General features: G+C 44.6%; 1 protein-coding gene across 1 annotated transcript in view; it reads right to left on the minus strand.

Annotated features, from left to right (window-relative positions):
* GALNT2 (polypeptide N-acetylgalactosaminyltransferase 2) overlaps nt 1-27,083 on the minus strand; it is an 810,495-nt gene that overhangs the window by 337,307 nt on the left and 446,105 nt on the right. The window contains exon 8 of the mRNA XM_086927129.1: nt 17,871-17,958. Within this exon, the coding sequence (XP_086783255.1) occupies nt 17,871-17,958 (88 nt within the window). The remainder of the gene's footprint in view (nt 1-17,870; nt 17,959-27,083) is intronic.

Genomic DNA, 27,083 nt, shown 5'->3' on the forward strand with positions numbered 1-27,083 from the left:
GCTTGACTCCAATATCAAGGGACTAGTAGCCCAGTGGCACTGAGAGGACTTTAAGGGACGTTGACCCTGTGAGCAGGAACTTTGAGGAACCGAGTAGCCGCAGAAAGACCCACAACGACGGCATAGCATCCACAGTATCCTTGAGCATCTTTAGCATCCTTTATTCCTTGCATCATGCCCACTTCAATAGGAATCCTTCAAGGGGGATAAACTGCCCAGAGACTGCTTGATCTATGGAGGTAACTGAGTCTAAGGACCTGACTGATCCCCCTGACTGACTCCCTGCTGGAGTTTAAAACTTGAAGTGACGGAAATACAACTAATCCAACCTTTGGGTGAAAAAGATTGAATTTGCCAATGATTGTTTGCGGTTGAGTGGAATAGTTTGATTTATTATACCTTGTAAATGTGATATCTCTGGAACCCTCTGGTGAATATTTTCGTTGTGGTGACTAAAATACAGTCTATTGTTCTAAATTGGTGTTGGATGTCTTGAGTAAGTGTCTTGTCAATTTCTTCAATTGCTTCGGTGCTGTTTATATTCTTTACACTGGTTCCCTTGTGAAACCCTTGCTTCTAAGAGTCACAGCTACCCAGGGTTGAGCTAAAGGTTTGAAAAGCAAAACCCACTGGTCCTAATGGGGTTGGTAAGTGTATTAACTGCGAGGTTGCACAACCACACAATAAAATACACCCCATTTTCTCACAAACCACTTACCACTACCCAAGAGACATCACAAATATATTTCTATAGACCCAGTTCCTATAAAAATAAAGGCCTATAAATTATTAATCAAGGTGTATTGGTTATGTGTCCAAGTATCTTGTCATCTGAAAGCGAGTGATTCGTTTGTTAAATATATACTCCGTATCCAAGCAATATACACTGTGTGAAACATGAGGGAGCTAAGCTTTTCAACCATTTCACGACAATTTTCCATTTAGCAGTAAGGAAAATCAAACAATCTTCTACTTTTCTTAGATTTGCATTAGAAAACGCCAGAAGTTTCAAAAGTGGAGATCGCTGGATTAGCACGTCATTCACTTTAGTGAAGAACCGGTATTCAAATAGAGTGATCTGGTGGTTAATTAAAGTCCTATTCATAAAATCTGCATCCAAAGCACCACGCTCTCAATAAAGGTCTGTAGTGTTGGGAAACTATGAAGCATGTAGGAGATATAAAATATTCACAGAAAAAAACTTTAAAAGTAGCACATTATAGGCACAAGCCTTACAAACGGACTTTACCTACTGAAATATGTATCCTTACATCTGACAGTTCCATTGCAACATAATTCCATTCTTTTGATTTATGGTGCACTGAAATGTTAATGGTGGCATTGGCAGCAGGAAATCAACGCTGTCATCTCTCATCTGATCTATCACGAGATCCAGCGAGGGTGCAGCTAGGTGCCGAGCGGGTGCTGAGCGTTGCGGGCGGTGTGCCATTGTCGCTCCCACCCCCCTCCTGTGTTCTATGGGGCGTGGATCTTTTTCATTACAAACTCCTAGGTTCCTCGCAAAAGAGGTAAAACCCCACTACTTATGAGTTTGTTTTTCTTTCTTTTGCACCATTTTTACACATAGTGCTATTTTTAACTTTCACGACCATTGGCAGGGCAGGCCTTAGCGCGCCCCTCCTGTCATTGGCACACTCGCTTACCGGTCCTGATGAAAGCCCAGTAAAGTAACACATAAAACGGGCAGAAACATGTTGACCTTCTCCACAGGGTAAACACCAGTATAAAGTAATTGGCTAGTTTCCCTTCACATATCTTGTTTTTAATATGTCAGGTTGACCAGTGAATAAAGTTTTTTTTGGTACAACCTCTGACATTTTTAAACTTCAACATTTTTTTCACACTTCATCTTCACACAAAAACCTGCTCCGCAGTCTCCTGGCGTCGGAGCACACCGGGGAGGTATTCGATCTCTCCCGGTGGACCCGATGATGAAGCATGTCACCACTAGGGTGAGTGAGGGTTTCCTGAAAAAAACAGTGTATTTTTTCTTGAAATTGGTCTTACCACCGGACCACTTACAACTGGCCTCAGACTTCACGTGCGACACCCACCTCCTTTATATACTTTACCTTTATGGTCACTCTTCCTTTGATTACCTGTATATTGTTTGGGGACTAAGAGTGCCCTAGAACCCTCTCTCTCCTTTTGTTGATATATATAAATAACCTTTAACAACACCAGGAAAAGTTGCAGAAAGGACATCCACATGGGTTGAGGAACACCAGGCCACCAACTTATCCTAACAGCAGGAGTAGCCTGTTTTAGTTGATAGATGCCTGTCTGAAACAAGGACATCACAAACTTCAGGGGAAAAATAAAAAACCCTCGTCTGTCACCACTAAATCGCTATGCATGAAGGTGAAGCGTGAGCAGATTCGGTTGCTGGATCCTGCCCTGTTGTTGCAATGAGAGACCCTCCTGACGGGACAGACTGACCACTGGACTGATGCTCAAGTTCACAGATATTGGGTATTATACTCTCTGTGGCCAATCCGGAGTCACTCAGATGACTTGGGCCCTGATTTTTTTAAGAGTTCGCATCTGGATTAGTATTGGCGGAAAGACATACTGGAGCACGTGTTCTACTCGAGGCGGAACCCATCTCCAAGCGAGAGCTCTTTGGAAACTCCAGCGTGTAGAAGTGCTGACACTGCACATTCTCGGTGGAGGCAAACAGATCTAACCAACGTTTTCCCCACACTCAAAAGAGACCCTGCACCACCTCCGGATTTAGATGCTATTCCTGATATGCGAGACATCAACAGTTGAGCTTGTCCGGCCTGGCTTTCAAAGGACCCATCAGGTGCAGTGTGACCAGGAAAATGTTTTGATGTTCCAGCCTTATACAGAGGAACAATGCCTTCTGTGACAGTGTCCACAACCCCATCCACCCTGTTTGTTGCAGTACCACATCGCTGTGGCGTTGTTCATGAAGGAAACACAAGGAGATGATGGACGGAGACCGGAAACTTTTCCGATGCTCACCCCCAGTCACAAATCTGGGTTGAATCCATCATCGTTCTTTAGCTCACTTCGCCACCCCAGTTCAGACACAGCTATATGCAAATCAGTCTTGACCCTGTGCCTCATGGGAACACTCAAGCCCGAACTGCTAAGCCATGTCTTCGCTGGACCAGAAACAAGCATCCTGGGACGGGTTTCGGGCTAACAGCCCTCATTAGCCAGGCTAGTTTGAATCCAGTGGCAAAGTGAGCAAGAGACCCACGTCTGGGCATACCCTGCCAACTTAGGGCGAAAAAACCAAACACAAGGAGACGATGGACGGAGCGCTGAAACTTTTCAGACACTCACCCCCAGTCACAAATCTGGGTTGAATCCATCATCATTCTTTAGCTCACTTCGCCACCCCTGTTCCGACACAGCTATATACAAATCAGTCTTGACCCTGTGCCTCATGGTAACAGTCCAGCCTGAACTACCAAGCCATGTCTTCCCTAGCCCGGAAACAAGCATCCTGGGACCGGTTTCGGGCTAACAGCCCTAGTCAGCCAGGCTAGCTTGAATCCAGTGGAAAAGTGAGCATGGGACCCACGTCTGGGCATAACCTGCCAACTTAGGGCGAACAAAGCAAACACAAGGAGATGATGGACAGAGAGCTGAAACTTTTCAGACACTCACCCCCAGTCACAGATCTGGGTTGAATCCATCATCGTTCTTTAGCTCACTTTGCCACCCCAGTTCACACACATCTATATGCAAATTAGTCTTGAACCTGTGCCTCATGGAAACAGTCCAGCCCAAACTGCCAAGCCATGTCTTCCCTGGACCGGAAACAAGCATCCTGGGACCGGTTTTGGGCTAACAGCCCTCATCAGCCAGGCTAGCTTGAATCCAGTGGCAAAATGAGCTAGGGACTCACTTCTGGGCATATCCTGCCAATTTAGGGCGAACAAAGCAAACGCAAGGAGATGATGGATGGAGCGCTGAAAGTTTTCAGACACTCAACCCCAGTCACAGATCTGGGTTGAATCTATCATCATTTTTCAGCTCACTTTGCGACCCCAGTTCAGACACAGCTATATGCAAATCAGTCTTTTTAGTTCAAATCTTCTGATTGAACTTTCTGCAACACAGGATAAATGGTACATATGCATAGAAGTACAGTGGTAAAATAAATAAATATACAGATAGAGCGTGGAGTAAGGATACAGAGGGGGGAGAGAGAAGTCACTGTAGGATTTGAATTGAGAGCATAGCTGGTCTATTGACCTTTGGAGATTACCAACGGCAATTGACTACTATAAATTGTGCATATCATTAGATTCATGTAGCATTAGGTCAAAACAACAGTACATCACAATAATCATGAATACATATTGACAACATTATGGTACCCATATTGACTATGAAGAGGCGGTAATTGGAGAACCAATAACGTAGGTGATGTGTAGGTTATAAATTGGATATAAATCCAACATGTTAGAATAAAAAAGTGCAAGGGCCCTGTGTGGGCAGAGAGGATATCGGGATAGAGGATGTGTCATAATGTAAATTGCCTGTGAAAGAGAATGTCTTTAAGAGTATAGCACTCTCCTGAGTTAATTGTTTAGGGTGGCTTGGAGCTAAGAAGTTTGGTATCCAATGAGTCCCAAATTGGTCTATAAGAGGAGCACCAGGGAGAGAGTTGTAGTGTCACGTTATCAGCACCTCTAAGGAAGGTGATCCACTCTTGCCACATTCGGAAGGAAATAGCCTTACAGTTCTTCCAATTATGTAGTATCAGTTTGCATGCTAGGGTAAGCATTAGGTCTATTAGATGGCGCTCATCATCGGTTTTCAGCTGATTGTCTAATGGGCCAAGAAGGATATATGAGAACTTTGTGAGGGAGTAATATTGAAAGTGTGTTTAATGCAGTCCATTATTTTACTCCAGAAAGTCTGTAAGATTGGGCATTCAAAAAGCATATGTGCTAGGTTGCCTTCACTTTCCTCACAGTTACATCAGTTGGGATTAGGAGTGAGCCCTATTTTAAAAAGTCTGGAAGGTGTTCAGTATGTTCTGTTGATGATCATATATTTAGTTTGTGATAGTGTTGGTGATATGTTATTAGAAAAAGGAGATTTATTAATGTGTTCCCAGTCAAAACACCACATTTCTAGCGTTTAATTCCGATTCCCTTTTTACTTGGTTGCGCAAGAAATTTGTTTATGTTTGGTGACAAAAGTTTATAGAAGCCCAAGACAATATGGCCAGCTCTAGTTAAGCGGCCTAATAAGTTAGGTAGGGCTGGAGTTATCGCCTTTAGGGATTTTTTTAAAGATCTGAACTTTGAGTTGCAGAAGTTTGTAAAAATCCAATGTTCGTTTTGTAGTACTGAGAACGGTAATAGTGATGAGCCTAGGTATAAATCTTCCAGTAGATTAATTCCACTATTCCACCAATTTGACCAGAAGATTGGGGCGTCATCAATCTTGATACTGGGGTTTGATCCACAAGGAAGTAAGATTGGTGTTTTGTAATTTCACATCTGATTGTGTATCTAAGCGGAGGAGGGCATTTGTTTGTGTTTTGTAAAATGTTCAGTCCAGCCCGAACTGCCAAGCCATGTCATCCATGAAGACCTGGATCAGACTTCCTTTGATGGATGGAAGGAAGGCTTTCAGTGGCAAGTGATATGCCCAACAACTTGATGTGTAGTGGAGACTCTGCCAGACACCAGAGTCCTGTGATCTCCACCTCTCCCAGATGGCAACCCCAACCCAGCAGTAATGCATCTGTCTCCACTGTGAACCGCGGATGACCCGAGCATGGTTCATTAACCATCACTGCAGAGCTTTTGTTGTTCCCTCTGATATATGGACCGGGCCAGAGAGACTCCTCAGATGCTGCACTCACTGGGACTTCAGGTCCCACTGCAGAGCCCTCACATTACCAGCAGTTTACCGAAGCCCATGAGACCCAGCACCCACAGAGTTGGTTTTACCGAAATCCAGGATAGAGACCAGAACATCAGAATCATTGCTTGAATATCCCAGACTTGCCATTACAGATGATAGGCGTCAAACTGCACAGACGCTGGTCCAGATTAACTCTGATGAAAGGGAGCATCCGAGATGGAGTCAAGAGTGACTATGGCAAATACAGAAGATGTGCCATAGTCTGGAGGAGGACCATGACTGGCTGGGGGATCCTACCTTCAACTGCCAGTCATCAAGGTAGGGGAAGACTAGAACACCTAACCTTAGAAGATGAGCTGCAACCACCTCCATCACTTCTGTGAGCACCCAAGGAGCACTGGTAAGGCCAAAGAGGAACACAGCAAACTGTGAATGTTTGTGGCCCACTGGGAACTGGAGGCAACGTCTTGTGTGCTAGCAGGACGTGGATATGGAAATAAGAGTCCTGCAGGTCCAGCGCCATCATTCAGTCTCCAGGATTCAGGACAGACAGGACCCGAGCCAACATAATCATGAACGTTTCTTTTTTCAGGAAGGCATTAGGAGGATACAGATCTGGGATAGGGCAGAGGCCTCTTGTCCCTCTTGGCATTAGGAAGTAGCTGGAATAACAAATACACCCTATTTTTGGTGTGGGCACCCTACCATGGCTCTTTTGGCCAAAAGAGCCTGCACATCCTGATGAAACAAAACGAGATGGTCTGTCATCATCATCCATTGTTGGATAGTGGGAGGGGTTGTGTGTTTTTTCCTAAAATGGTGGGGATGATCTGAAGCATCCACTTGTCTGATATATTTGCGACCAATGGGGCAGGCGGTGCCTGATTCTTCTGCGAACAGGATGGCTGTGCTGGATGGAAGGCACGCTAAAGGTTTTTTGAGGTTGTGGCTGCTAAAAGGGCAGGGGACTGGACAGCACGCTGGGAGTGGCTCCCTGTCCTTTCCAGGCTTCGCTGTCCCATTCATGAAAGGGCCGGGCAGGCTGTTGGACTGGGAACGGCCGGTACTGTGGATGTACGAAATTTGCATCTGCAGTAGGAGCGAAAATACTGCTGTTGTGGACGGGTCGAGAGGGAAAGGCCAAGGGACCGGACAGTGACCCTGTTTGTGACCCTGCAAATGCTTGAGCGCTGCATCAACCTGGTCGCTAAAGAGGTGGGAGCCTTTGAAGGGCAAGGCAGTCAACAAAGACTGCAGATTCCCAAAGAATACACTGGACCTTAACCAGGCACAGCAACGCATCGCTACTGTAGAAGCCAGAGCTTTACCCAGGGAATCAGCACCAGGTGGAGAACTTCACTGCATTGCTGCCGTCCACCAGAGCTTGGTTGAGGATGGTCGGACTCTCCTCAGACAGCATGAGAAGCAGCTGGGCAATCGAATCCCAAAATGTATGCAAATAGCGCCCCAAGAGGCATTCAGTATTTATCGACCACAGGGCAAGGCTGGTGGCAGAAAAAAATGTGCTTCCCAAAGGTGTCAAGCCTCTTGTAATTTCTATTCGGTGGTGTGATAAGGAATGCGCTTAGGTTGAGCTTTACTGTAGAGGCCAGTACTACCAGTCTCTTAGGGGAGAGGTGCTGGAAGAGGAAGGCTGGGTCTACCCGGGGCAGAGCAGTGCCGCACAGGAGCCCCTGTGCAAGGTTTTGTCCAAGCACCCGTGAGCACATAGGTGAGAGCTTCATAAAAGGAGAGTATAGGTTCAAATGAGCCCACTCCAGGTTGAAGCAACTCTGTCAAGACATTTTTCTTGTACTCGTAGTCTGACTGCTTTTGATCGAGGCCTTCCACCACTGTGCGCATAATGGTTGCAAGGGGTGAGCCTGCCTGCAAAAACTGGCCTTGAAGGGAAACAATACCTAGGTATGGGGAGTTTTCCAGGCTACTAGCACCACCTATGCTACTCAAACCAGTTACCAACTTCTGGATCATCCGAGAAACAAAACACCTTCTCATCATCTTCTTTAGGAAGGTAGGGGGCAATGTTTAAGTTCAAGGGATGGAAAGGCCAGGATGGCATCTGCAGTGACGTAGAGTAACATCAGGGCAGTACCGAATCGGCATCGGGAATGGTGAACAGCTTGTTGTCTAGCGGCGCCCGGAAACACAAAACCAGGGTGGGTGGAGGCAACTGTAGAGACGTCAGTCTGGATCCAGAGGGGGTTTGGGGCAAGGTTCCAGAGAGCTCAGCTGGCATAGAGGGGAAATCTGCTGACAGTCACCCAGCGCAAGTACATCTCGGCGCTATGGGGCCTGAAGGCATTACAGAGAGAGTCGGTGGCCCAAAGATGACGTGCATGGCATCATAAAATATTCACTCCGGCGCCGAGAAACTCAGGGTACTGCGGAATGGGCCCTATGCCGGCTCCCTAGGTGGAGTGCGGGAGCATAATGTTGTGAAGGCAAAGACTAAGAATGACTTAGACGAGGCGTATGGGGGTGGACTCCCACTGACTGGAAGCCCTCTGGGAGAGTGATGAAAGCATGGGAAGAGGAATTGTAGGGTGGGGAAATTGGCGCCTGCCAGGTGTGGCGCCTTTTGGGAAGCTCTGTTTGGTTTCTTGGGTTGTACAAATTATGCTCATGCTATGTTAGTGCCCGGTCTAGCTCATGTCCCTCTCCAGACACGCACCCCGCAGTACTGGCTACACTGGCCTTTGACTCAGGGCCCTAAGGGGGCATAACAGTCACATCGAATGTAAAGGGGCTCAATTACAAGATCCAGTGGTGCTCCTTACACACTTACTTGGCACAGAATCTTATTTTCTGGGGCGGCACGGATACTCAGGAAGGTTTATCATTTGGGTTACACCAGGGGTTCTAGAGGGGCCGCTATTCTACTCGAGAAGACCTTTCCTCTGATGGTGCACAAAGTGCACACTGATCCATCATGGGGGTTTGTAATGGTAAGTGAAACCCTTGCGGGCAGTCATGGTCACACAGTGGTATCTGCGCCCCGCCATCTCCTAGACTCGACACTGGGGGCAGTAACACAACTACTAAGCATACAGGGCCTGGCAGACTCCTGGACCACTCCCCTGTGCCTGCACCGGTAGACGGCGGGCCAGCACGGTAGTGGGAACCGGAGCAGCTGAATGATTGGTGGTTCATAGGCGGCAAATTCACAGAACAGCTCCACACCATAATTTTCAACTACTTTGAACTTAATAGGAAGACAGCCTCCTCACCAACCATGCTATAGGAGGCCTTCAAATCAATCCTTAAAGGGCGGGCTTTTTCACACATCCATGGGAAGACCAAGCGTAGGGAGCGTGACTTGATCCACCTTGAGAATGAGATCACACAGCTCGACAGGTGATGCAGGCTTCCCCTGCATCAGAGACACAATGCTGACTTGACCAGGTGGCCAGATTTTCTCTCAGGCAGATTCTCCTTGACACAGCCTGCCTCAGCGGGCTCCAATCCCAGGGTAGGATGTACGAGTGGGGAGACAAAGCCTGGAAATTGCTCTACTGGCTCAAACCTCTAGCTGCACAGGCAACTTAGTGACTGAGTTCAGAACCCTGACAGAGAAGAAGGTTCGGGGAGGGGGTGGGGGGGGGCGTGGCGGGGGTGGGGGGGAGAGTGGGGCAGACATCCTAACGAGGGAGTTTTCCTAACACTTTACAACGCTGTATGCTAGGCGGGAACCCCCTTCCGCTGAGCAAAACAGTCCCATATTCAAAGACCAGCTCCTGAAATCCCTATTGGTGGTGGATTGAAAGCAGAGGTCCGAACCTTACCATCATGGTGGATGAAATCCAGCTAGCAATCTCGCTGATGCCCTCTGGGATGACCCTAGTTCTGAATGGGTCCCCTTTGAGCTCAATAAAAAGTGCTCCTCCCTATTAATCTCATACCTCTTGACCTTGCAAGAGAATGCCTTTAAATAAAAAGTAGTGCATCAAAACCTGTGCGAGGCAACTATCACAGGGCTCCTTAAACCAGACAAGTCTAGAGGAATGCAGCTCCTATCGTCCCATTTCCCTCATCAACCTTGAAGTTAAAATACTGGCTAAAGTACGAACCACCCGCCTCAGTAAGGTGGTGAGCTCTGTGGTTCACGCAGACCATGACAGCTTAATGCCTAAAAGGAGCACTAGACACTGCCTCCGCTGTCTGCATCTAGTCCTTGCTCGGACGTTTGAACACAGGAGGCCGCACTTCTCCTAATTGATATAGAACGAGCATTCAACACAATGCACTTGCCATATCTGCTGAACGTCTTGCATAAAATGAGATTTGGACCCCGTTGTAAGCAGTGGATGTCCCTTTTGTACATAGAACTGTAGGACCGGGTCCATGTAAATGGAGCCCTGCCGCTGGAATTTCCTATTGACAGAGGAACCCGACAGGGTTGTCCGCTCTCACCCTTGCTATTCTCACTTGTGATGGAGCCTCTCGCGGAGTTCACTGTCTCAGTGGCTTTAGGTGGGCAGGGGGATTCGAGGATCGCTGCTCCCTTCATGCGGGCAACAAGCTTTTCTTAATGCAATGGCCGCAAGATTCATTACACGCCTCATAGAAATGCTAACGATATACGGGGACGCATAAGGACTCAAAGTCAATGGGGGGAAATCAACTCTAGGGCCAATACAATGAGTCCTGAATTGGGTGGCGATCGTCCCTATGCCGCGGCTAGCAGGGGAAGTTTCCGCCACTTGGGCGTAAGAGTGGCCCTTACACAACAGATGTACTGGGAGCAAAATATCACTCAGCTGTTGGCAAATTCAAGAAAATATATGACTGAGAGTTTGGCGCTCCCTTTTCTCTGGCGGGTAGAGATGCGTTGTTCACGTGGTATCACTCCAAAGTTGTTTTTTTTTTTTTTAAGGCTGGCAGCATTACCCATATCCCTTCCCACCTACCTTCTTCACAGAGCTACAGACACCCATCACTAGCTTTCTTTGGGCAGGGAGAATTCCCAGAGTCTCCTTTGCAAAGTGCAGTTTTTCTCTGTAAGAGGCGAGAATGGACTGGGCGGATGTGCAGCTTTATTACTGGGCATCCCAACTAGTCAATATCAATAATTGGGTCAGGGAGGTTAGGGGGGGATCCTGCTCATGGGCAAGAGTTAGATTTGCTTCACATTTATGGCACCCTTACACTGTTGTATAAATCTCCTACTCGCCCCCCCCCCCAGTTACAAGTATACAGTGTTGCGTCATAAAAAGTGGTTCAGCACCGTCACCAGGGTGATCCCCTGTGGTAGGAGACACAGCTGTGAGAGCGGCAGGCTTAGAGGGGTTCCGCAGTTGTAGTGTAGCTCACTGGTTAGAGGCGGCAGACCCAAGAGCAGAGGACGGCCCGGGACCAGGGTTCGATTCCCGGCGCGGCAGGTTTCTGGACCAGGGTCAGCGGACTCGATAATTCTCTCGCCTTGGTGCCCACTCTGATCAGCGATCACACTCGGCAACTCTGGGCATTAGCTTGCCTCATCTTCACTAACGGCCCCACCAGACCGCCGGGGATGCCTGGTCTCACCCTGGAGATACCCATTAAGGGACCATCTCTCAGGGAAGCCAGGAAGGGTTTCGCAGCGGTCGAAGCGCCTTGGGACCCTACGGGTAAGTAGTGCGCTATATAAATGCCTATACATTTACATTTACACCTTATCAGAATCTCCACACTGGAGGATGTTTGGTGGGGACAAGCATATGAATTCCTTCCAGGTGTTGGGGGTCTGAGTTTCACCTCCATTCCTCCAACTTCTATTGCTACTTTATCATGCAATGGAAGGTTATAAGGAGCAGCTATATGCGTTCGGCGAGTACAACCCGTTAGAGTGCAAATTAACAACAGATTCCTTAGGACAGGGAGGTATTTCATAAATTTATAAATCGATGGTCACTAATACCCCTAAACAAGCCAGAGGCAGATGTGGGAGCCCTCGATGACGAGGAATGAGTGAGGTCCAAGAGGGCATCCAGACAACTGGTAATCTCCATGAGCTTTCGCCTAAAACCATTCAAATACCTGCACCGAAAGTACTACTCTGCTGCTTGGCTGTGGCGATGGGGTCAGCCAAGATCCCTCCTATCATGTGATCTGGGAATGTCCAGAGATGCATACTTGCCAGGGAGAGGTTAACAAACTTATTGGAACTTGGTGTTTGGAAGACAACTAGCCCTTGACCCCAAGCATAAAATTTTAGGTGTTATCGACGACCTGGGAGGGAAAGGGAGGGATTGTGTCTCAAGCCGCGCTTGTTTATAGCGATGGCCTTCCTGGTGGCCAAAGGAGATCTGGCCAGGAAATGGACAGGGAGCGGATCAGGGTACAGGACCAGTTTGCAGCAAGGGAGTAATTGGTCTACAAGGTCCGAGGAGTACCACAGAACTATGAGAGGATATGAGCCCCTTGGACTCACTCAGTGGAGAACCTACCCTGAAGGCATCTAAGTTGTCCTGAAGAGGGATCAACATCATTTTATCGAGGACACTAAATTATGTAAGCATTAACAGATTGCATACCACTGAATGGAGGGCATTGACAACTGAGCATTCAAATGAACAGCTTTTCAAGGCATTTGAATTCCTATGTGATTTATATCTGTATACGAAAAACCAAAAAAATGTTATTAAAAAAAAATACTAACAATGTTACGATGTCACCTGGGAATGCACCACAGCTGTAGTAAAACTGGACCTTTTGGTTCCATGAGCAATAACTAGGCATGTAATATAGGCACGGTAGAAAACATTTACTGATCTTAGGACCAGCTCTACTCAATGATGTTGTGAAAAGGCCAGTGGATCCTTTGGGAAATAAGTGAAATTCCTTTAGAGTAAATGATCTAAATGAACCCAAAAGTAACTAGCCCCCACACAAAAAGAACTTTAAAAACAATCCCTTAGTAAGGTCGCAGAATATTTAGAAACTTTGCAAACTAGATAAGGACTCTCATACTTAAACCCAGAATTATCAGCCAACCTATCCCAGTCCATGCAAGCCAACAGTGAACAACAGCACCTAAATCTGTAATAACAAACTGGTTTCAAGTGTGCCGCTCCATTAAGGCATTGCTTCAGCAATGGTTTGTTCATAACGGCAATCAGCATTATAGTCACTGCAGTTGCTATAAATTTCAATATCGTTATTATAATTGCTATCATATTTAATAGCATATTTATATGCTAATTATATGAATCCTCGTCTCTGCAACGAAATGCCTCCCAGACCATAAATTACCATCAATTGTAGAGCGGGATCTGCACGAGTCTCCCTACTCAGGTTCTACCAATGAACTTCTTATTCTGGTGCAATTTTTCACAAAAAGTATTTATCCCCGTATCTACATTTTTAAGTACACCTTAACTTATTCAATAAGTACTCTTACGCTGGACCTTTATGTGATTCGTTAGCTTTCTTATTTTTTTTTTTTAAGGATTCTGTATCATACTCTACAATCTATTGTAATTTATGCTCTGGAAGGCATTTCACTGCAGAGACGTTATTTCGATTCCAGCCTCCACAGTCCGCAACAGAATCACTCCCCCTTATAAGCCCCAATAATATGGAACCTGGCACGTTTCATTTTCAAATGAGCTATGGAGTGGAGTACTGCACATGCTGGGTATGATTGGATCCACATTCAAAAGATTAAAGCCTACAAGTTAACACGCAGTATCACACATGAACACATTTAAAGTGCAACAAATACAATTTTTTTTAAATATTGACAGCAATCAAATACATTTTATTACTACGGTGACTCGGAGATATAGTATCTAAAGTTCTACAATAATTTATAAAAACATTTTTTTCCATGCTCCAAATGGGTGGGTGTACACTTTATTTTTACCAGGGAGCATTGCAGGTAAAGTCGATTTGTTACATTTTGCAAGTTTTTATACTGACACCACTGCCAAGGTTGCAAGCCTAGTTCACAACCCCTTGCATTACCTTTGAGTGCTTGCTGTAATAGCACATACCATAGTATTAATAAATCATGCATACAAGCTTATACACATGGATTCGGATCTAATCGTTATTGCCAGGAAATCCTCTTCTAATGAGTCATACTGAGATACAGTTAATAAGCAGGACCAGGTTATGAATTGAAGGGGATTGTGCCTACTTCGAGTGGACAAAATTAAGGTGAAACCATGTTACTCTTGAGTCTAGACAAGGGTGATAGGAGTTCTACATCCCTGCCATTAGGAATGAAAAATTATAGTATGGTATATGGGACAAGTTAATCGGTTGGTTCCTGTTGGCAACTGCACGTGTGCTTTACCAGGGACAGGCTTGGAGGCTGATGCTGTAGTGGTGTGGGACTGGGAACCTGATTGTGGTTGGTCTGCATGATATCCATCATCAGGATCTAAAAGACTGGAAAGACTTCAGTGGAGGAAGGTGATCCTGTCATTGTCTGTAGGCCAAACATCTGTAGTGGCCTTGGAAGGGCCAAAACTGATGAAGTTACTGTCTGGAATGTTGAAAGTCCCAGAGTGTGTGCGTGCTTTCCTTAGAGCACTCTAGGGCAGATTCAGATTTTTGGCCAAAAAGGCAGGATCCACTGAAAGGCAAATCCATATAGGGCTCCTGCATATCAACAGAAATGCCTGTGGATCTCATACATGGATGGCAACAGAACACTTCACTGTGCCCTCTGCTTACCCCAAACAAACCGTAGTGTCTCGCCAAGCCTGAATCACGTATTTGGCTGCATCCTGACCATCTTAAATGGTTTGAGCCAGAGAGGCCCTAAACTGTTCTGGGACTGCCAGCAAGATCTTGTTGACCATATCTCAGAGGGCATGTGTATATTATCCTAATAGGCAACTTGTGCTGACTGTCCCTAAAGCTAGGATGGTCGAAGAAACATTACTTCCCCAAATGCTTCAATTTGCTTTGCCTCCCTGTCTAGGAGCAGGGAAGGGGGTTGTAGGAAACTAACTGGGGTTTTTTGCTAGTGGAAGCCTGGATTATCAAACTCTTAAGAGTAGGATACTGAGTCAAAAAAATCTGAGTCGCTCTGCAACAGTCTGTGGTGGGAAACACCATTACAATGAGGTTATAACCACGCATGGCCATTAACCACATCCTTTACAATGAACATGCCTTTACTATGAAATCAGGCATGCGTGGTAAAAGCACGTTTGCTGTAAAAGATGCATGATAATGGACCTCGTTGTACAGCAGGGGACACAGCAGCTGCGATAGGGTTGGAGGAAGGGTTATAGTGTTTCAGGGCTGAGCAGAGGATTGCGGCGGGCGCAGTTTTAGTGGCCAGGTCCAGGAAAAGGGCAGTTTTAGGGATCAGGGCGGGGGAGGGGAATGCAGCATTGGGCAGTTTCAGGACCTAGGGCCAGAATAAGGGGCAGTTTTAGGGTTCAGGGCGAGGTAAATGCATAAGCCTTGCCTCTCTCTCCCCGTATTCTGTCAGTAGATGGAAGTCTGTTCACAGTGTATATTTACCGCTGTGAGCGGATCACGTGGGGATGAATACCTTAAAAATAGAATTCTCATTCTGAAATGAACAAAACTCAACTTTCCAGTGCGCACCAACTTCATGCATGCCATTACCAAGAATATGTCTTTATCATGCATTCCAAACTTTGACCACCTATATATAGACCCTTACCAACCATGCCTTTACAACGAACTTTTGTGGTATAGGCATTCATTGTAAAAAATGTCGTACAAAATCCATGTGTAGCAATGACATGCGTTGTACTAACAGCGTTGTAAAGGCATGCGTGGAATTGCATGAGTGGTTCCGTCATACAACCGTCTGTGGCATCTGGGTACCTGCCTGTTAACTGGATGGCAAGAGCAAGGTTTTGAACAGGTCCATCATAAATCAGGCAGGGTTATTTTGAATGTCAGCAAGTGATCAGAGGAAGCCTGCCCAGACTCTGTGGCTACCCTAATCACTATGCAAAGAAAACAATTTCATCTGTTAGAGGCCCTGGAGAGAGATTGGTGGATATATCAAGCCCACTGGCCTCGAATAAGATCATATATGGGGCAAATCATCCCCATCATCTTAGTTGTCATCTACTAGAGCAAGCAAACTATGATCAGAGTCAGAACTGAAAAGTTAGTGGAGCAACTGAGGGGGAACTGGATGTGTCAGCACAAATTTGGGATACGAACATGCACAGGGCTGATAGCAGTTTGGCTCAGGTCAGGCAAAGGGTTCTGATGTCGACGTCAAAAGAACCAGTGCATGCTGTGAGGTGGGAGAGGATGAGGGGGGCGTAACCTGAAGCAGGTTCAAGAGGCATAGAGGGTGCCAAGGGCAACTTGATGATGACAACTCAACTGGAGGCCCCTGTTGATTCCTTGGGCTCAAGGCTGCACCAGAGGGAACTGAAACTGTGCGAAACATGTGCAACATGGCCTCTCTAACGACTTCAATCAGTTGTGGTGTCACCGAGGACCAAGAGAACTCGGGGAGCATCAGGACCAATTGTGAAAACTGCTTGTCAGTCAGAAATCAGGAGCAAGACAGAGCAACACTTTCACGCCTTCACTACTTCTCAGAAGATAGAGAGTGGTGGGATGGGGATGATTTTCGCTTAATCTTCTTGTCTTTTCCCTTATATTGATCAACTTACCAAAGAACCTCAACCACGAAGTACCTGTTGAGGGACCAGCATTGAGAGTGGAACAGGTCAATGCACTTTACTTCAATCGGGAGGACTTGCATGGCTTTTTCCAAAGGTCAACAACGTACAGTGTTGCTTCACCGTCCTAGATAACCTTGGCATTTGTGAAGGTACATTCTTCACACAACTTGGAGTCATGCCAGAGGCCAAACACCAAAAGCACACCTTGTGCGGGTCCATCACAGACCTCTGTTTCTGAGAGTCATAGCATGGCTGAACCCAGTAGTTTTAGGTTGGCACAGTGTTCCCTTTCACATAAGATTTCAGTGTTTCTAGGGGATCAAATGGTCAACTGATGAAAAAAGGGAGCGAAGTTCCGGATCTGTGTTCGTAGATGAGAAAAGAAAGGAACTGGCATCAGTGTGCAGGGGTGGCTCTTATTTGCAGCTCCCCTCTATCACTTTCAGGCGGAACTTCAGAGTTACCTACTGGTGCGCAGAGCACGGTTGTGAAAGTTTCTGGATCCAGTCTGGAGCCTGGGGATATCGTAAAGTTGAAGAAGCCATCCATTAGAAGAATGAATGAGAATGAAAGGTTATCGTCAACCTCCAATACTTGTGTACTCAAAATCTAGCCAATGTAAACTGAAATATGAATTTGACAAGGAATGAAAAATATATTATGCCCTCCAAAAAAGAAATATTATTGTTGTAAAAGCACATTCTACTGGTTGAGTAATGTGACAGTTAATTAGGCATGGGCTTTCTGTTGGATTAAACCAAGTAGAGGTAAACTGTTAAACTGAATTAAATGGTTCCGTTGTACAGCTATATTAGGCAGACTTTCTTTGAATCGATAATGCATCATTTAATTAAGTAATATGTAACTGAAAAAGCAGAAGTTAATAACCCCTGCAAAAAATGGAAAATAGTTCATATGGATTCCCCATGTGGTTCTTTATACCTATGCTAATGTAAATCTTTAAAAATTTGCTGGAAGACAGTACTACTGGGTGGCTCATTTAAATGTTCTCTAACAAAGGTTTTTCAAACATAAAACGTTGGCAAGACAGTGATGGAGCGACATGCTGTAACAAAACTGTATATTTATATTCACAAGTTGATGACACTAAACAAAATTCTATATATATTGGTGAAAGAAAATGGAACGCACACAACAAACACATTTCTAGACAGATAAAGCACATACGAGTTCTATTTAAAGAAAATAAACCTGAACGCACAAATGTATTCCACAAATGTGGAAAAATAAGTATGCAGATATAAAATACAAGAATTTGTGCTTCATTTTTTTCTCGTATATTTATTGAACTTTATATGCAAACTATGGTCAAGTAGAGGTACTTACCGCCCTTTAAATCAGCTGAGGCTCCCACATACTGAAAGTTGTCCATGTTAATTACATCTATTATGGGAGACACAACTCTGGTCCTGTCCTAAAGTAAAAATTAGAAAATAATAGGAAAATTACGGTTTTAAGCTAACAAATAGTTGAGAAAAAAAGAACAGTTAGTATCGTCCAGTGTGCAGGATAAATTGATCACTCACAAGTGGCACAAACTGTAATTGATGTGTGACACACAATCTTAGCATTGGATTAAATCTAAAATTCGTATTTCTCGACATGTGTGCCGTTCTGCCTATAGCTTATGTTATTCCTCCTAGTTGTGTGCAACTATCCACAAGCCATGCAGGATTATCGGCAACAATTTATGCACAGTGCACACATTGTGTGAGGTAAATTCAACTTTTGTAAAGAAAATCAATAAATGGCTTTTCAAAAGCTGCTTTCGTTAAATCTCATTCATGACTCATTTGGCCCCTTTGCTTAGAAAAATGAAGAGATTAGGGAGTTAAATTAAAAATTGAAAAAAACTGAATTTTCTAAATTCTGAGGAAAGCCCAGTGCCCAGGCCCACAGAATGCCAGGATAATTTATATCTATCTAAAAATGTCATCATGGCCTCTGCTAACTTGACACTTTCCTTAGAATTATAATCATTGGACGGTTCACAAATTCCCCAGAAATGAAGTAGGCCCACTAGCCACAATAAAGCAGACATGGATAAAGACTGAAGTACGATCTCTCTATGGGTTACTTTTTCAGTTGACAGACTCACTGAGAAGGGGGATCCTCCCCCAAAAGCCATCTGACTGGACTTTACTCAGAGTGGAATATTGCCTGTAAATTCAATCAAAGGCATTTTTTCTAGGGTTGAGAGCATCGTGCAGCTATGACCATAATGTCATGCTACGATACATTTAGATGCATTCAGCAGAATTCCCAGAGTTAAAGCACAAGAGTTGTATATATTACTGGGATGGTGCATGCTAAAAAGAGGGCACAATCAAAGGAGGCTCCTGTCAGCCCAAATCAAGGAAGATTGGTAAAGGGAATACTATGGTAGAACGGAAATAAGACACAGATTAGGGTGTAAACTGTCAACGTAGAATCAAGTTGAGAGCTTAGAAGGATTTCAAGTCAGTTTGACAAACACTCTTTAAAATTGTTTATTCTTTACACGTTCGGATTGTTCAACCCAATGCTTCACTTCATTAAAGAAAAAGGTACTTTAAAATGCACAGAAAACTCAATACTCCACAAGACAGGCAACAGATACGAATGATTCACTTGAGTGGAGTAACTGTACCCCGCAGCCAGTCCCTCCTTCCCACTCACGATCCTTCTCCTGGGCTCGAGCTCTTTCTGGCAGGTATCGGGAACAGATGCAGGCTAGCATTTCCTACTAGCTCTTGTGCTCAGTTCACTTAGCAGTCCACAGGTGCTAATGTCTCACCACAGCCAATTGTGTCATTCCTTGTTGCACTCCCAGTGAGGACCCACAGCACACATCTGGTTCACTTTCACGTCAGCCTGCTGAAAGTGCTCCTGCCTTCTGGGCAGCAGGTAGCAGTGCAGGCTGCCACCCAGAGTCTGTGCAGATGTGGGAGTTTCCAGATTCGTCGCAGGTCTCCAGCTGAGGACAAGAATGTGTCTGGGCTCAGTTGAGATGGAGATTTGGGCACCATGCTTTAACAATCAAGGGCTACATTGTAACACCATGGAACAGTTCACTCAAGCACAGTTTGTTATTGCAGTGACACAGTCCACTCTGGCAGAGTTTGCTTTTTCAGTGGCATGGTCTTCTTGGTCACAGTTAGTTGTCGCAGTTGCACAGTTCGGTGTTGAAAGGGAAGAGACCCTTGCACACACTTTGCAGATACTACAGTTACCGATTGGAACTTCTCATCCAGAGAGACTGCGCTCCCTCGACAATTCCACATAACCTGTAGTGTTGGCAGTCTCCTTCCCTCAGCAAGAAGGTTTGGAGTCTAGACACTTCAGGAAAAGAAGGCAGCTTCTTCCTTCCATGGCAAGACTTCAAGTGAAGTCACCTACTAGCCAGACCTTAGCTCTGGTTGCAAGCAGTCCTCAGAGTATTTTGCAGAGCACTCACTTCCTTGGTCAAAGACCACGTAGACCTGGAACAGCAATTGGGTCAGTGGCTCCCACATATATACAGTCAAAGAAGACAGGGGAAATAGATCCTGTTGCACTTTCAGAATTAGGGTGGTGGTTCTTTCATGTGTCTTCTCTAGGCTGTTCTCTAGACCCTGCCTTTGGGTGGAGTGGGGTTTCTCAGACCATGGTAGTCTTTAGCCTGGCGTACCCGCAAAAGAAGCACAAATAAGTGTAGGATCTATGCACCAGGCTTATAAACAGTACGCTGAACAATGATCAAGAAAGAGGCATAATTCTGTCATTGTACTACACGGCAATCTAAAGATAATGACTGTAAAATCCCGGCCTCCTGATATACCTCTGTAAACAAAATTGTTGTCCAGTGATTTAAATTTTTGATTTGTGTTTTTGGGTCATTAGAAAAGTCGTAGGCATTGCTGATCCGGGCCGAATTTTTCTGGGCGACATTTTCAAAATGGTAGATGTGTTGCAGTGATGATGTAACATTTCATAGGTTTTGGGGGTTAAGTCGTTTTTATAGAGACAGAAAATAACTCCTCAGAGCAACCCTTCTGACATTTTCCAAAATGGCAGTTCTATAATGATGTGTTTTAGCAATCATAATAGTATTTTATTTTAATATTGTTTTTGTTTCAGGCATTTTGTTGAGTCAAATAAAAAAAATGAGCGAAGCAGGTGGTAGCAGAGGATCTTCACCTCATGACAGAGTATTTCTAACTACAAAATCTGAAGACTCCTTCAACAAAGAAAAATGTGTGGTATGCCAAACTAATCAGAAAGAAAAGCGGACATCAACTGCGGCTGGACAGAAGAGAGCTCAATATGCTGCAAAAACACAGCAAAACAAAGTTCACAAACTGATGGGTGGAAGACATACGAAGAATAGTTCATTTTTTTCTTTGTTTATTATAGGTAGTACATGACTGTCATCGTTACATCTGCTGAGTGTCTTTTTTTCCCATATCTTTTTGGTTTTTGAAAGGAGACGGGTATTTGTATTGCTTGGTTCACAAGCAAATGTGATACCATCTCTGGGAAGAAATGGGGTCAAGTTTTTTTTTATTTCAAAGTATTTTATCAAGAAATTTTACACATACATTTAACATCGCTTTCCCATCGCGGGGTAACATCACAACCGCCATCTCTCTTTCCGCTGTGTTTATATCCTGCCACAACGACTGTGCTTCGTCGTTCGTGATTTTAGGGAGGCCTGGGTCTGTCTAGATACCCTGCACATCCTTCACGATCTAGTGCCTGATCCTTCCTATAGAGGTCTTGGTAGAACTCTTGGAATGTTTGCAGGATTTGTTTGCGTTTGTGTGTGAGTCCGTGATAGCTGAGATGGTGAACCGGTCTTTGCTTATATTTTAGGTATGAGGCTAGCTGTTTCCCCGCTCTGTTCACCCCGCAGAGGTTAATTGCCTGGTATTTAATCACCCACAGCCCAGCCCTTTCTTTCAGTAATCTATTGTATTCATATTTCTTCCTAGTGAGCTCTTGTAGTGTTGCTGTGCATTGTGTGTCTCCTGCGTGTGTCCTCTCTAGTCCTTTGATGTCTAGCTTAAGCTGGGACAGATGTTGGTTTGCGTTTTTGTTGATTTTGGCTTTGATGTTTATTATTGTCCCCCTTACTGTCGCCTTCAATACGTCCCATATGATCCTGGGGTCCGTGTCCTTGGTGTTGTTATGCATAAGGTAGTCCTTTATTGCCTCTTCTATTCTGGTTTTATTTTCTTGGTCTTTCAGGACATCGCTGTTGAACCACTCATCTTCAGGCTGATGCATGAGGGGTCTGAGACTAGTCTAGGTGCAATGTCTGTGTCCTCTATAAGGCTTCTTTGGACGTTCTGTTCTCCGAGACTTCCTTGTGTGATCTTGGTTCGCAGACCCACCACCGGGTTTTGTATTGCTGAAGTATCTATTCTAAGCTAAGGAATCTATCACTATGTGTTTCTTTCAGATGAACAAGTTACTTACCTTCGGTAACGATATATCTGTACATTAGATTCCTTACCGCCCTACCCATCCTCCCCGTTCTGCAAAATGATTTCTAGGGTTTAGGTCATCCCTTTCAGGGCCCTAGTTTCAAGGCACCAGTGGTCAGTATCTTGCATGGCTCTGCATTCCTGGCACGGAAAGTCATGTACAGAACTGACAGCAGTGCGCGAGGTCGGCGTCTAAGTAGCTGCCCCGATGTCATCGCATCGAACACGAAGCCAACGACGGTCGCGGAGCCGCACAACGCCACCTTCCGACGTGCAGGGTTCCTGCTGACGAAAACTTTCCGGATCCAGTCTAACGCCTGGGGGTAATTATAAGGTAAGGAATCTATCACTATGTGTTTCTTTCAAATAAAATCTTTCCCACCACAAGATCAAGGAGATCTACGAAAGCTTTGCAACCCAAGACCCACCCATCCCACCCACACTCAACGACTCCAGACCCCAGCATATCCTGCCCAACTGGAGCACCCTCACCTCTGATGACACCCTCAGGATCATCCACTCTGGAGCCCCCTCGGATCCCTGCCCTCATCACATCTCCAACAGATCCGGCACCTCCATCGCCCCAAACTCTACTGCACCATCAACTGCTCCATTGAGTCCATCACCTTCCCTGAAGACTGGCAACCCCCTGCTGAAGAAACCCTCGGCTGACCCCATGGACCTCAAGAACTACAGAACCATCTCTCTGCTCTCCTTTCCAGCCAACATTGAAATAATAATGAGTTCCCTACCCCAAACCCGAGGTACTTCCTCTTACTGCTGGTCATCTGGATGTAGAAGTACAAACTCCTGAGGTCCAAGGCTACCATACAATCTTTCTTCAGCAGCAATGGGATGACTTCCTGTACAGGCGTCTTCTTGAATTTGCGTGTCCTGATGAACCTGTCCAAAAATCTAATTTCTATGATCAATCTTAAGGTCAGATTCTGGCGGTGAAATGGGAAATAGACTGCATTCTCTTCATGCCTCTGTTACTGTCTAGCTATACTTCCTCTATTAACCCGTTTTTCGGGGAGGGCCTCTACTTTTTTTTTGTAAAAGTCTTAGTTCTTCTACTTAACAAGCCATATTTTTTCAACTGATATTCGGAAGTATCTGTTCCAATTCTTTTTATAATGTTAAGCACTTGTCAGTAGCTATTCTGCTCCATTCTAGGAATAACCCTTGTAGTGCATTCTTACTGGTATTAAGTGGTGCGTGAATTCCCCTTAAGTCATTTGTTTGGGGTACCAGATCCTCTTTCCTTTTACACTTGCTTCAAAAGTGTGTCTTCTTTGTACCGGGTGTTGCCACTGTGGACATGGACTTGTTCCTTGATATTTGCTCTATAAATCCTCTGGGTTTGCTGTTGCATCTATTATAAGTCCTCCTCCCACCCCCTCAATTTTAAGTGTATGAATCGTATGCCTCTTAAACAAGCCTCTGGCTTGTAGGGCTCACATTGCTTTAGTAGTCATTGTCATTGTTTTTATTTATTGCAAGGAATCATCTACTGCTGTGCCAAACAGCCTCTCCCCAGTGGAATGCAAGTAGAAAATGTATGCCTTATACTGAACCAGCCAGGACGCATTAGCGTGGTGTGGTGTCAGTACACATCTGCCATTTCTTTCTCTGACTGAGGCTGTTCTGTTATTTGGTCAAGTTAGCAATACTCCATTGGTTGTCTGCTGTAGTCTCCATCTTCCATCCGAATTCCTTTCAGCCTTTGCTCTCCTTGTCCTATGGTTGCACCATCGATGCTGGAGCATAAGTCTCTTTTTGGCTGCTGACGCAATGATAAAGTCAGCTGATGCCACGTATAAATGGGGTCTTAGCTTGAAAGCTTGAACTTCTTTTCCACCTGTGGAGTGACTATTTTCGAAGAAGATGGTTTGTTAAACAATCCTTAGCCCTGTTTTAGAATGTTTGGGAATATAGGCCAGAACTTGTGGTTCTTATGTTATGGAAGAAGTGCTTACAATAGGAAACAAGCCTCTGCTTTCTCCTCTTCAAGCTGCTCTCCATATGTGTCTTCTGCCCTTTTGACCAAAACAAAAAAACAATAAATATGTGAGCTCAAGACATACACGCCTTCTACAATTGGATATACTGTGCACTGGACAACCAGAAGACTAAATCTAGGATTAACTACAAATGAAAAATCACATTGAAAAATGAAGTCCTCAAAACTCAACTCAAAAACTACAGTGCAAGTGGAAGACATCAAGGGATGAGAAAGACCAAATCCTACTATGCCAGTATACTAAATTGTGCAAAACAGCCATCAAAATCACAAAAAGACAACATCACTCCATACTAAAAAGTACTTCTCATGTAAGGAGCTCCACAAGATTCTAGCAGAATTTAGCAAGCCAGAGCGCGAAAGGCAGAAACACTACAATTGCCAAGTCTTCTGTGAATAATTTCCATGGCATTTATCTATTAAACTGAAAAGATAGAAAATTACCATAATGAGAACTCAGTTAACACCCACAAACATGATTCAATCACTACAAAGACAGACAAAAACAGTAATCAACTACCTAAAATTTCAATATCCTCTCAGAAAAAATACTTCAACATTATCTTCCCAAGCCGACAACCAGAATCACCTTCAAATCCAGGGGATTCTAAAACTCTTTAAGGATATGCTTTGTACAGTCTACACAGTGGAGGTAGCTAGAAGCATACTCAACAAATTCCTAGAACTAGGTTAATTCCTGCCTTACTTAGTAATCTCCAGATTAGACATCGCAAGAAGAACATCCTCGACCTATCCAACCCAGCAAAATACAGACCACTGTCTAATGGGCCTTTCTAAAGTGAAAGATTTGAAAGAATAGTTTTTATATCAATTTTTGCAGTTTACTGGGGAAAATGACTATGTCACACCAACAATATGAATTTAGTTTAGCTATAGACACAGAGTCATCCCTTATTTCAACATGGGATGACCTCAAATATGCGGTGGAAAAGAACGGAGTGACGCTCTATTGCTTATGAATTCATCAGTGGCATCTGACACATTTTAAACCACAACAGGCTACTACAGAAACTCAATCATCTCGGAATACATAAACATGCTCCAAAATGGATTGCCAAATACCTCAAAGACAGACAAAGTGTTGGATACCTATCAAGCATTCATATCAGCTCCTCAGCCACAACATGGCTGTGTCCCACAGGGGTCCATCATATCTCCTCTTCTACTCCATATCCACCTAATCCTTTCACCAAATATGATTAGATAGTTCAACCTCACTTGTGACAAATACGGTGATGACACCCAAATCATTACAGGTCAAGAAATTAGGACAGCCTTCATGATTTAGATGCCTGGATGAGGAGTACTCACCTAAAGCACAACACAGCAAAGTCAGATATCAAGATATCGTAACCTTTGGACAAGGACACAAACACCAGCCAGCCACCATATTGCCCACGAAAGTCTAGATCACTCCAACTACAACAAGAGATTTTTTTTAAACCTAAGGTTAAGCATAAATTCAGACCTAATCTTCATACCACATATCAATGACATCCTTGGGAGCACCTTTTAAAGGGTGAAAAGGCTGCATTCAACATTCCCATAATTACAGGTCCCAAAAAAAGCTACAATCTATACTCACATGCATATTCCCAAACTTGATTATGCAAACAATGTACATCTCAGCCCCCAGTTTATCAAATTCAAAATACGAGCAATCCAAAATGTTGCACAAGACTCCTTCTGTTATGTTATTTGCATTTGTAGAGCGTGCGATTACCCTTGGGTGTCCTGGCGCTAAGTACTGGTCTGCCTGGGAAACTGAAAGAGTGCTACAGTGAAAAGAGCCATGTTTTCAGGTCTTTCCGGAACGTGAGGAGATCCGGAGCGGTTTTGATGGAAAAGGGGAGCTCATTCCAAGCTCTCGAGGCACAATGAGTGAAAGTCCTGCCTCCTCAGTTTACTTTTTTTGACATGGGGACTTGCACTTGTTTGGCACTGGTGGATCGTAGCGTTCTCCCAGGAATGTACCAGTGAAACTTTTGCCTAAGAAACTCCGGACCGATACCGTTAATGGCTTTGAAAACTGTACAGAGAGCCTTAAAGCTGGTTCTTTGTTTTATTAGGAGCCAATGTAGCTTCTTAAGCTCTCCTTTCATGGAAACAAATTTAGGTGTTCCCGACAGCAGCCTGGCCGCTACGTTTTGGACGAATTGGAGCCTGTTCATATGTTGTTTATGTATGTTCAAATATAGGCTGTTACAATAGTCCAAACGCGATGTTATAAGGGCCATGACCGCTGTCTTGAGATTGCTCTCGATTAGGAAGAATTTGATTTTCCTTATGATTCTAAGAATCATAAAGCAGGCTGAAGTCACCAAGCTTACATGATCCCCCATAGTGAGTTTGTTATCCACTAATACCCCAAGGTTTTTGGCCTTCTTAGTGGATATAGGGCAGAGGCCCAGATCTTCTGGCCACCACTCCGGTGTCCACACCTGTGGATTATTCCCGGACTTTAGGACCTTGGTATTGTTGGAGTTAAGCTTTAAACAATTGGAGGACATCCAACCAGATATTGCGCTCATACATTCATGGAAGCGGTCCCCAGTCTCTTTCTCACCTCCCTTAGTCAGTGACAACACAATTTGAGTGTTGTCAGCATAGGAGGTGAGACGGAAGCCAAAAGATCTAATGACTCCCGCTAGAGGTGCCACATATATGTTAAAAAGCGTTTAACATATTCCTCCACCTCAGAGAATGCAGGACACAGGCCCTACAAGCACCCTACTGGCTACCAGTTTATAGACACATGTTTACAATCGTCGACAGAGCATCCCAAGTAAATTAAATTCAAGCATAATCGACATAGGACACTATGTTCTAAACTTGCACTGGGGATTGCCATACCACCTTGCTATAAGAAACCATAGGAGGCACTGATTTCACAGTAGAAGCCAATAAGCGCTGAAACTCACCATCAGTCAAGATACGAAACGTTCAGGAAAATTACTTTTCAGGAGAAGTAAAATCATGGCTGTTTCCAAGATATCGACACCATCTACAACCTTAAGATAGAACCTAGAACAATAATCGTTCAAGGAC

The sequence above is a fragment of the Lissotriton vulgaris genome, chromosome 6, assembly GCF_964263255.1.
Source record: "Lissotriton vulgaris chromosome 6, aLisVul1.2, whole genome shotgun sequence".
Lineage (NCBI taxonomy): Eukaryota > Metazoa > Chordata > Amphibia > Caudata > Salamandridae > Lissotriton > Lissotriton vulgaris.